The sequence below is a fragment of the Agelaius phoeniceus genome, chromosome 3 (assembly GCF_051311805.1).
Source record: "Agelaius phoeniceus isolate bAgePho1 chromosome 3, bAgePho1.hap1, whole genome shotgun sequence".
Taxonomy (NCBI): domain Eukaryota; kingdom Metazoa; phylum Chordata; class Aves; order Passeriformes; family Icteridae; genus Agelaius; species Agelaius phoeniceus.
In genome coordinates, this window is record NC_135267.1 from 58,312,083 (window position 1) to 58,324,693 (window position 12,611).

Below are 12,611 nucleotides of genomic sequence, written 5' to 3' on the forward strand. Positions count from 1 at the left end.
CTGCATTAGTATAATTGACAGATGTATTCATTTCTAAAGACCAGATGCCATGACAATACATATGTGCTTTTTTAAGTATACCAGTTCCAGAATATGGGAAGACTATATACTTCTGAAAGTAATTAAATTTGACTTACCGTAACAGAATCAAGTTTTTGTTTCACCTTCTGCATTCTCATTGATGCTCTTGCAACACTGACAAACTGATCTGCTGGAGACATCACTGAGTTTTTTTGGACAGGAATTTCAGAAAAACTGCCAATGAAGTGTGGCCCCCTTGGTGCAGCTGTGGTAAGTGATGAACTAAGATCTCTTACAAGTTCAGCTTCCTGTTGAGCAACTGTAGAAATAACCAATATTAATGTCTCAGGTGAAGCCTTACATTGCCATGGGAACAAAAAAATGGAAGGATCACAGTCATTTTGCCAGCCATGTCTTCAGTCAAATACCATCAAAAACTGTACCAACAGTACTATAGGGAAAACCTGAAAGTGACATGAAAATTTCCCCTTACTACCCCATTTTCCCCCTAACTCTTCTGATCACAACATCACACTTTCAGTTATTTGGTTAAGTAATCTCTCATACAGAACTAGTATTTTTGTATTGCTTATAAACAATAGTGTTCCTCATCCAGAAATATGGGATTGGGTGGGGGGAAAGAGTGGGAAGAGAAAGGAATTTTTCAAAGGCAATAAAGTTGTAAAGCCTGCACTGAGTTCAAGCTGGTGACATTTCACATTTTTTCCAGCCTAGTTCAAGTGAGTTTATGATGCCTGAGCAGTACTTCATAAGTTGGCAGACATATTATCCAGGCAGAGGACACAATGACTGACAAGTTGACTTTTGCAATTTTTTGTACTATGGTCTCAAGCCAACAAAGGTTAGAAGAATTCTTTATGGAAGTTCTGTCCAGGACATTAATAAAACTGTTGGTGTATCTAAAACACATGCTGTCAGAGTCTTAAAAATTGTGTGACTAAAATTAGTATTACTGTATGTTTAACTCTTTCAACACTGTGGCAGTATGACTATTTTCTGAAAGAAAAAAGAGTGCTTTTAACCAAAAAAGGAACATAAAGATAGTAACCAATAATACAAAAAAAAAGACCACAATCTATGCAGCAAAGTCTCATTGTTAGCAGTTGGGCAGTCAGAAGACACAAATAACTACGACTGTGCTGCGTGGTCTTTGAATGTGTATGCCCATATTTCAAACTACTATGTTAAGTTTTTTAGACTCACTTCTCATCAAAAAATTCTGAAGAAACCCTTCACCCCCAAAAATCATATTGTTTTTTACAATACCAATATCTTAATTGAATATAGCACTGAATATTGATTGCAAAGTCATTCCACTTAATGTTTCAGTAAAAGTTAACCAATTCAACAGATAACCTACACTGAGATTTCATATGAGTAATCCTATTACTACATGTTACTTGAAAAGCCAGTACATAAAGACAGGACCAATTTTACAGATGTATGTCCCCTGCAAACATAATTAATACAAAAAAATACTGCATAATTCGTATTAACACATTAACTCCCTAGATGAAAATGTCCTTTTATGAACACAACTATCAAAAAAGCCTATGAAGGACAATCTGAATTTTATTTCATATACCAAAAATTCTAAGTTAGCATTTATTACTATCTTCTCTTCAATATAACATGGGGAATAAACGTATCTCTGACATAATGACATCACAGCTATAACAGCTACTTATCAGAAGTCTATACACTCTCATTCATTTCTATACAGCTCCTCAACATTATTTTGCAACATAGCTGGCACAAGATACTCAGATTCCAATTAAGCTACTAATTGGTTTTCCAAATAATTGTATTTTCTGGATTCATAATCTACCTTGATATTGCAAAAAGAGCTCTTATATAATGCTGCCTATATATGATAAAGTGCTGCAAAAATCACACAGTATGAAACACAAAAAAATTGAGGGACCTCTGGTGATTTTTGCTGGGCCAAAACCCTTGCTTAAAGCAGCATCACATAGAACAGGTAGTGCAGGATCATGTTAAATTCAGTTTTGGTATCTCCCAGAAAAAAAGATATGCATTAACATCTAATGACTGTTTTCTTTCCTCTCAAAGGAAGTACAAATACTAACAAATTGCTTCTAAAAATAAAATACTTACAGGTGAGTATCAAGAAAATTTGTACTGTACCTTTATAATCATAAATGTATACAAGTATTGGATGGTTTTGACCAAAGGCACAGAAAGACACCATGTGTTCATGTGGATGAAAGGCAACATCACGAAGTGGAGATGTGAAGGAGAGATCAGAATATATGGCCACCTGATCTCCTGCAGAAGTGAAGTAAGTTTATTAATGCCATGGAAAAATATTTGAAACCTTCAATACAGCAGAATAACAGCTGGTTAAATCTTGTATTACTACAATGTTTGCCACTGTAAATAAATGTTCTTCAGTCAATCTCCTGACTGAAAAGTTGTATTTTGGCATAAGACGAAGGAAATATTGCAAGCTTTTAAGTTATTCAGTAAGTCAGAAAAGTTAGTGCTGTTGCAATTGCTGCAGGAAATGCCAGAGGAGGATGCACCAGGTTAGATGAGTTCTCTCGTTCTGATAAGCACGTTCTGGAAAGGTGGCGTTCCACAGTATTTGTTTGTGCTTGCATTGTACAAAGATAGGCATCTTACTTGTGGATCTCAGCTATATAACACTGAAAACAGGAGTGAAAGTTGAGGACAGAATTATTAAAAATATAAATAAAATTAGCTCTTCAGCTGATGGCATTATAAATGCAAATACAGTGTGGCAACAAAAGTCAAAATCCAATAAAAACATACAAATAACAAAGTTCCTCCTTCCTTTTATTTTTGTAATTTTTAAAAATTTTTCAGGCAAATTATGTAGTGACGGAGATCCAAGTTAACATAGTTGGTAACATGGAAAGAAATTCAAAGCAGAACTGTTAGTTATCTGCCAGTTTCAAAATATTTACTTTTTTTATTTTAAAATACTATATAAATTACAGACAGAATATAATGTCATCAAATCCAAAATGGTATTCTGCTACTTTCTGCTCTTATTTTCATCTCTTTTACCTTCTGTACAAGAAACTCTACCCTACATTTTTGTCACATCTTTTCAGAAAAATTTTGGTAGCTATTTTTAAACTCCTTGGCTTGGGGATTAATTCACAGTGATATTTTATATACCACACACCAAAAATATTCAGTCTCTGACCACCCACCACAGAGATGAAGCAGTTCGGCACAAGAGCCTCATTCTCAAATCTAAACAACACAACAGAAAAACTTACCTGACCTAAAACATTTTTGTGCATTCCATCTTAAGATCCTCACCACGTGCAAAGAGCTGCAGTACAAAAAAAGCTGAGCCTCAGGTGCTCCAGTCATGCTGGATATTACAAATGTTACCCCTACTAATTTTCTCTAGAGAATTAAATCTCAGAGATTTAGAAGGCTGAGCTAAAGCTTCAGGATTTAAGAACATCTTATCAAAGTTTTATTCCATATCAAAAGTCTTTCAATAAACCTTAAAAAATCTTTTCCCCCTCAGCTTTGACAATTTGGCTTAAGCCCATAAAATAATTAGTTACCTGTTTCTGGATTCCAAACATAAGCCTTTCCATCTTCACTTCCTGAAAACAGGAACGTACCACATGGTGTTAAGGTGCTGTGAATCTTTTCTCTGTAATTTGTGGCACCTACGTATTTCTTTGTCGCCAAGCTAAAGAAAGTTTGCAAATATAGAAGATATATTCAGAATAGACAATGTAACTTTTTAATTCTCTGTTCCCCCTCTATTTCTCAGAAAAATCAGTACACTTTGCATCCCACATAGATATGCAAGCACACACTTTTTGCAGAGTGAAGTATTTATTTACCCTTTATTTTCCCCAACCTTCATACTGCACCTGACAGTAGAGATAAAAATGTACATCCTTGTCTTCCAGTAGAAAAAGGAAACCCTCAGATCTAGACAACAGATAGAGATGCAGTAATTTGCACTATCTCTATCCTGGGCTTTGCAAAAAAACAGGGAAATTATCACTCTTACACCAAGCTCTGTTAGAAAGGTTTTCATTATGCTTCTTGAGCTTGAATGATTAAACCTATGCAGCAGTGCTCTTCAGACTAAAGTCTCCTTGGTCAGAAACCAGCAGTAGAATCAACAAATTTCACACATAAATGCTGATTCACTATAAATGTTCGATATTATTTTTCAGCTTAGGTATCCTAATCTTTTTTCAGTGAAACACTATTGGTCAGCACGGTAATAATGATCTACTGTCAAAGTCTGTTTGCATCAAGTAAGAGAGAATCCACAAAAGGATGGAAAGAAGATAAATCAGCTTGAAAGAGGCATAGCCTGGAAAAAGATATCAAAGTTCAACTTTGGAGACGAACCCAGCAGCAGTACTACAATGCAAAATTTAAGGCAAGAAAAACAGCAATAGGCCACCATAGCCCTCAAGGACAGAAGATAGCACTATTCACATTTGTTACTGCAAAAACAATGAAAGTATGCTTGGAGAAGTACAGTGCATTTAATATTACAGGAAAATTATTTCAAACAATATTCCAAAAAAATATACCCTAGATGATTCTACAGCAATATTAGCTCAAATAAGAGCTCCTTATTAGCCCAAATAAGAGATTTAGCTGTATGAATAAGAAAGATAGTATCTCTGAGATGTCATGACAAGAGCCCTGCAAGATGTAAAACTAACCTTCATATGAAACCCTAAGGAGAGGGCTGAACTAAAACCAAATCCCTGATCACATACCTAAGTGACAGGACAGCAGTATTATCCAAAAAGATCAAAAAAGCAAGTTGAAAGAGGAAAGTTAAGAGTAACCAGCTGTCAATCAAAGTGAATTGTGTTCATCTGTGACCTCCACCCCCTCTTTTCTCATGCAGGGAATGAACAGTTAATGCTGACGTGTAAAATTATCACTGCTGGGTATCTGACCCTGTGGTTTATTGATAGACTTAAAAGTTAATGTAACTGTGGGCTGTGGTCAAAGTAGAAGTTCTGGTGGTGTCCTCTCCACCCTTATTTTCCCAGGCTCTCCCTCATTTCTTCTCTTGGGCAGCTTTCAGATAAATTTGATCAGAGAGTTGATTAAAATGAAAATTAATCATTTGTATTTGTAGGCTAATTTTTAGTCGGATCAGCTCACTGATCTGACTTACCCCAGATCAGAAGATCTCTAGAAATGATAAAAAAGAAATGCTAGGAATACACAGCCAAAGGTGTGGGAGATTGCAGGAGATTGTACGTCCCATGGATAAATTTGCTTAAAATAATTGTGAAATTGCACCCCGTATTAAACCCTTTCTTAAAGATTAATAGGCATGCCCATGTTTCCCTCTCAAAATAAAACACTCTGCACATTTTAGAAAGAGGAGCAACAGAAGAACACTGGCCTAAAAAATGACAGGTTCACCTCTCTTAATGCAGCAATTTCATCCTTTGAGTGGATAGTTCAGCTTCTAGCATGGTCATTATATTTTATCAATTACAGAAAAAGAGAAACGTGCACCATAATGCAGTAGAGTCCTCAGCTAGCTCAACATTCAATGCAGTATAATAACAGAAATGCTTAGTTTCAAAATGACCTTCCAGATCATTAACTTCAACTGTTAACACAGCACTGTCCCATCCACTACTACACCATATACCTAAGGGCCACATCTACACATCTTTTAAATATCTCCAGGGATTTTCTGTGTGGTGAGGGACGGAAAGAAACCTATGAAATTAAGGATGAAACACTTTAGAAAACTTGTTCATATCTTTAATGTGACTTTCCAGAACAGAATGTTCAAGTGCATCTTATCTACATATGTAAGTGATCGGTGAGAGACTCTGCTCACTCCCACCCAATGAAAGGACAAGAGGGAACGGACATCAATTGAAATATAGATAATTCTGTTTAAAAATAAGAAAAAAGTACTTTATTTTGAGGGTGAATGAACACACTGTACAACTTCTGTGAGCAACTAGAACATGTTGCTCACAGAAGCTGTAAAATTTTCATCCTTCAAGATATTAAAAAACAAATAGTATAAAGTTCTGACTAGCATGCTGTCGTGATTTGATTGTTGGGTTGAACTGGTCGTTCTCCAAAATCAACCTCAAGTCTATAATCTCCTTGCTTGTTATTTTCGTTTGTCATTAAAAATTCATGCTTATACCAATTAAAAATGAGAAAATCATCATAAAATGCAAAACTATCTCACAGCCTGCTTAATAAACCATAATAGGTACATCACTGCATTTTTTAGCATTTATGATGATAACCATTTCCATTTCATCATCAAAATATCCTTCCCAGAGTCTTAAAAATGCAAAACTACCAAATATTACCACTTCCAAGTTCTTTTCATGTCCAGATTGCATTTTAAAAGGGATTTCAATCTTTAGAAGACTAACATTGTATTCTTCATGCCAGTTTAGGCTCCCAAGTAATCTAGGAAATTTTAGATATTCTATTCTAAAAGACTTACTCAATATCACCAAAAGACTTACTCAATATCACCCAAAATGTAACACAGCAGTGTTTTGAAATAATTTCCTAACCCTAACATTTCTATCCTTGATTATTAGGACATTTTTTTTCTCCCCAGCTACACAACTAATACCTTTGTGGTATTTTATTTCCCCATGTAAATTTTAAAACATAAAGGAAGTACACATTAGTCACCAAAAATACCAACATTCTGAGATCCATAATTCTCAGGGTACTGTCTTTGGCATGGATTAATAAACGCCTTCCATTCGGATGCACTTCCAAGTGATTTACTGGTGTTCCTTTAATATCATTTTCTTTTATTTCCTACAGAAGGACGGAAAATTAAGAAAATTATATAACTTTGTAGTTTAACACTCATGTGTTAACACATTACTGTCCATTTTTCTCTTGCATTCCTATTTTTCTGCTCAATTCATTTTATTTCGTTAGGGAGAAGTTTGTTCCTATATTAAAGCATTACATCCGAGGCATCAACTTTTTACAACCATGAGGCAGATTCTGTTGTGACTGAATTTTCAAATTTCTGAATTTCTAAAAAAATTAAGCTGATGACAGAAATGCTGACTCAACATCAGGGCTCTAAGGTATGGACAAATGTGTTTTTTAAAGCCAGTGGTCTATTTTATTTTTGTCTCTAGAGAACAAAGCATTTACCTGTTAATACAGTGTCAAGTATTTTCATGTTTTGCATATATTAAAAAAAAATACAGGATCACAGAATTCTAGAATATCCTTAGTTGCAAGGGCCCCACTATGAACATCAAAGACAAACTCCTGGCCCTACACAGGACAGCCCCAAGAATCACACCATGTACCTTGGGAGTCCAAATACTCGTGAATTTTCTCAGGCTTGGTGGTGTGATCACTTGCCTGGGGAGCCTGTTCCAGTGCCCAACCCAATTAAGTTGCAAAACAATTTAAAAAAATTAAGTCAGTGAATCACTGAACATTGTATCAGTTCTTCTATACCAATTGTTAAAGAAAATACACCTCTGCAGTTAAAACAAAATGTAATGTATTAAAAAAATTTAATTCAAATCAGATTACTAGATTTGGAATGGTTCACATAAAAATTACAATGCTAGTTAAGAAACTTCTTTACCTTATTGACCTTCCAGTGTTGAAAAAGGTGTGGAGAACTTCCTTTGACAGGTGTATCCCAAACTATTATTAGTCCTGAACTATCTCCTGAGAACATGTGGTGTCCTGAGAAATAATGTCTTATGAGTAAAATACCACCCACAAAACAATAATACAGAAAATAAACAATATTTTGTTCTCTCCTCTTTGTGAATAGGCAAATACCCATTCTTCCCTCTCTTTTGCTAAAATATACTCATTGCAAATGTGTTTTGCTCATACTGCATGACATCACCTGATACCATAAATCTGGATGTAGTATATACATTAAATAACTGAGGTGCAGAACAGGTTTTTAATTTTTTTCATTTTTATTCGTATTCTAAAACCAGCAAAAATGCTTGCTGAGCATTTACAGCTCAACAAGCTTCACATGATAGCTCAATGCTTACTTATGCATTCATTAAGAGAACCTTGAACTAGAACAGTGTTTCCCAACACTTGTTCTTTAAACACAAATATTTATTCTTTATAAAAATACAGCTTTTCTCTTTTTAGTACCTACTCCAGTGACTAAAATGAACCATCTAACTATTAATGTCACTAATACTAGAAAAAGTCAAGCTTTAACTTACACCCATCTTCAACTCATGCTCCACTAGTAGATCTCAGTACAACCTTCACTTTCAGTTGTCAACCCACCAGTTAATATGACTCACAATGGTCCAACCCCTGTTCCTTTCTCTCCATGTTTCCTATTCTCTGTCAATATTGAAAAGTTCATCCCCTTCCCACTTTAGTTTGGAGCTAAGATTCTCACAATCTAATTACTACCACCTCATTTTCTTTATCAATTGATTTGGGTTGAAAGGGACCTTAAAAATTATCTAGTTCTGACCTCCCTGAAATAGGGAGGGACACCTTCCACTAGAACAAAGCCCATATCAACATGGCCTTGAACACCTTCAGGGACATCCACAATTTCTCTGGACAACCTGCCCCGGTGTCTCAGCATTCTCCCAGTAAATAATTTCTTCCCAAGAAGAACACACTGCCTCCATGAAGTAAACTAGTAGGACTCAAGATGGTCTTCAATTGGAAAGACAACTATTTGTAAAAGCAATATTAACTACATACCTTCTGCATCAAAACAAAGGGTGTTGATGAAACTTTTATGGCCATCAAGCTCCTGTAGCAGTTGCCCATGGATTTCTTTCACATTTGCATTCCAGATTCTAATCACTGAGTCGTAACATCCTGTCACAACCAACGAGTCAGCAACTGGGTGGTACTTGGCAGTGTAGACAAATGAAGGATGAGGGAAAACTCTCACTGCAGACGCTGCCTTCATTTCTATCTTCCACATTCTAAAAGGAAACAAAGTTAGAATTTCTACTGTACAAAGCAGTCACACACACAGATATAACTGATGCCCATATTTTAGGCTACTGGTTCTAGAGGCAAATGCTTGCAAACACTTAACAATACCTGTTTATCCCACCAATTTATTCCACCTCTATTTAATCCTTTAACATGGCACCTTCTAACATGAATTACGAAAAATTTACTACTTTACACAGTATTTGGTCTTCAAAGAAAATTAATTACTACTTACTCACTTAATGGATATATTTCTCCTTTTAAAATACTCATAAAGAATTCCATGAAATGAATTGGTTTATTTCTTTCAGGAGTTACAACCAAATTAAGCTCTTCTGGGGTATAATTCATTTAAAACAATATTACAACAAGAAAAGCCATAAAGGAACATATAGGGCCACTAAATATAAATACAATCCCAGAAAATTTTAGAACAATAATTACCAGCCACACAGTGATCATGATCTCAAGGATGTTTACATCACATAAATTCACTTCCTACTATTAATCTACTTCCTATCCTTTTCCAACCATAGATGTAAAATCAGATTTTTGTTAGTGTTTTCTATTTGATGGCAAGTGAGCCAAAGATGAGACCACAAAGAATAAAACAGTACCCAGATCACTAAATACAGGTGAGCAGCACATTACACACAGTATTCAGTTACAAAATGTTATTGAATGGTTTTAGTGGCACCCACTTCTGGTGAGGCAACCACATCTGGTGGCTGATGAAGAATTCTAAGCTTACTCAGAGGTCACTTAATTACAAAATTGCAACCCTTTAGAGTACAGCAATTATTCTGCAATTTGATGCAGAAAGGTCACAAGGAGTTTACCTATCTTTTAGAATGATTTTAATCTAAAAAAATAAAAATGTATTGCTCACAAATTATGTGGGACTAAACCCTGGGAAGGCTTGAGGATAACACAGAACACTGTATAAAGAAGAATTCACAGAAATTCATTAATTTACCTTCATGTTACCTTAGAACTCAGTATGAGATAATCCAAATAATAAACTGATAATGACTTTAAAGCAGTGGGGTATTGAGACTTTTCAAGGAGCTGAAGGCAACTCACAACAAATACAGGAACTAATAACTCATACAGTGACTGCAGTACACAGAAAAGGAGGCAGACCACTCCAGTTTCAACTTGCTGCCACAAATTCAAGAATTGAGGAACAGCTCAGCCTTCTTATAGGCAACATAAATGACTAAAATTGATATTTATCTCAATACAAAACATTCTTACATAATCCACTCCCAAATGAAAAAAAACAAGTGCTGAACTCTCAACACACTCTTTTTATACCCACATACAAGCAGAAAAAAAAAAAAACCCTGAAACAGTTCCACACATACAACGTATCATTTAACAATTCCTCTGGCATTTCAATTATGCAACTGCTTGTACCATTACTGAGCTGCATAACAGAAATAATAGATAGGGTCTGAAGGGCTTAAAAAACCTAAAAAGCTCAATGAAAACCAATGAAGTTGTTCACAATAAAACTGTACACTGTCCCAGTGATATTTCCACATGTATCTACAGCTTTGAGGGTTTTGGTTCTTAAATCCGAGCAGATCAATATTTTAACATTAACACTGTAGGGAAGTACACTGTAATTGTAGAGGATTTAAGAAACAACAGTTTCAAAATTAATTTACAGCAATTTAAGCTGAATTACTTAGTGTAAAAAACCAAAAGAACACCACCAATGTACATATATATGCAGTGTGGTAAATTTACACACATAACTTGAATCTTAAACTTTCAATTTCCTGCCTATTGTTCAAATTTGCAAACTTAATATTGCATTTATAGTATGGCAATTTCGCCAGGAACAGATTACAACTGTCTCAGTGTCTTCTCAAAATAAAAGCTCTTTTGGTTTTTTACTGCATTGTAGATTTAGACACTAGGGTTTTTGGAAAAGCTTTGGTTTCAAATACAAATACATTAGAAATAGTAAATACAAATTTACTATAATATTATATATAGTATAAGTGTACTACTTATACTATATTATATATAGTGTAAGTATATATATTATACTATATATAATATTACTATATAATTTTATATGTAGTATAAGTGATTAACCCAATCACAATTTTTATATTATTTTAGTCACACAGTAACCAAATCTTTAGTTAAAACATTCTGGATCAGTTTGTAGTAAAAACACTGAATTGGACCACATTCTTTTCAACTTCTGATGGTATCTGCCAGAACATCTCATCATACTGACCTGACAGTGCCATCAGAGGAAGCAGTAAGAAGGTATTGATTGTCTTTTGACCAACAAAGATCATACACTATGTTAAGATGACCATAAAATTCTCTCAGGAACTGTCCAGAAGGAATTTCATACACTAGGAAGCAGAAATAGAAAAATAAAAGTTCTGTAAGTATTTGCAGTCAAATAGATGTACCTACTAGAGCCAAAGTTTAGTCTAATCTTAGGCTGATTTTCTGCTAGCATACATCAACTCACTTTCTTTATCTTCTCATTTTGAGGCAACAGGATAAAATAATTGCTAGATATGAACAGATAGCAAGCATCTACTTCCACCTAGTGGTTCACGGGTGCCACAAATGTCTTACCCCTTAAGAAACACCTTATTTGCATTAAATAATTAGAACCAAATTAGGATTATGCTGGGTTTCTTTAAATTTTGACAACTAATTGACCAATCTTAGAAATATTTTAACACTGAGATAATTTTATGGGCCTGTGTAATAAAGGAATCTAGATTTACTGTTCCTTGCATTTAAACACTTATTTGTGTACAAATTTGTGCTCTCTCTAAATCTCAAAACTTTTATGCAAGGTTTAAGAACTATGCAGTTAAGCTACTGTGATGAAGCATTCAAAAATTTGAATCACAAGGAATGTTTGTACTTCAACTGAACTGGACCGTGGAAGACAGCAGCTTCCAGTATTCTGTCTGGAGATGTTAACATTCCAGTATCTGACTTTCAAAGACAGGTTAGGAAACTTCCATGAAAAGTGTGTGAGGTGGAGGCTTAAAATTTTATTTCCTTAAAAACATTATAATCAGACACTGTGTGCCTTCTGCAAATTGATTATTTCCATTAGGCCTCTTGGCAGAAATGGTGTCAATTTCATACCATTAAACTGCGTATATGTAACCATGTAGGAAAAGCCAATTCCAACCCTATCAACACAGAAAGAGCATTTTCACAAATGCTCTTTAATGCACAGAACAATCATCTAATCACAACTACAGACCAGACATTAGTTAATTAAATTTGTTTGCCTTAAGGTTGGTAAATTTGCTCTAAAAAAAAGCACAATTTAAAAATTAACTTCCCTTAATCTTTATTTCCAAATACATGGGTTATAAGCAAAAAGCCAAAATGTATTTAAACTTACAAGCAATGGGATAGCCGTTCCTTCCTGCACATGCTGCTGCCAGCGTTCTCCCGTCGTGAGAGAAGCGGATACAGAAGCAGCCCAGGTCTCCACCTCGCAGGGAAAACAGGGGCTTGTTGGGTATGCGGCAAGCCTGGCTTTTCAGGGAACAATTGGTAGGAATATTAACTACCCAATGCAGGGAACA

General features: G+C 35.0%; 1 protein-coding gene across 6 annotated transcripts in view; it reads right to left on the reverse strand.

The window, feature by feature from the left end:
- The window catches only part of AHI1 (Abelson helper integration site 1), an 85,743-nt gene that overhangs the window by 53,226 nt on the left and 19,906 nt on the right, over nucleotides 1-12,611 (reverse strand). For all 6 annotated transcript variants that reach the window (XM_077175352.1, XM_054629719.2, XM_077175355.1 and 3 more), the window contains 8 exons: nucleotides 12,425-12,557; nucleotides 11,276-11,399; nucleotides 8,776-9,005; nucleotides 7,661-7,764; nucleotides 6,743-6,861; nucleotides 3,615-3,745; nucleotides 2,191-2,331; nucleotides 138-340 (listed from right to left, as the gene is read on the reverse strand). In XM_077175352.1, coding sequence (XP_077031467.1) covers nucleotides 138-340; nucleotides 2,191-2,331; nucleotides 3,615-3,745; nucleotides 6,743-6,861; nucleotides 7,661-7,764; nucleotides 8,776-9,005; nucleotides 11,276-11,399; nucleotides 12,425-12,557 — 1,185 coding nt within the window. The remainder of the gene's footprint in view (nucleotides 1-137; nucleotides 341-2,190; nucleotides 2,332-3,614; nucleotides 3,746-6,742; nucleotides 6,862-7,660; nucleotides 7,765-8,775; nucleotides 9,006-11,275; nucleotides 11,400-12,424; nucleotides 12,558-12,611) is intronic.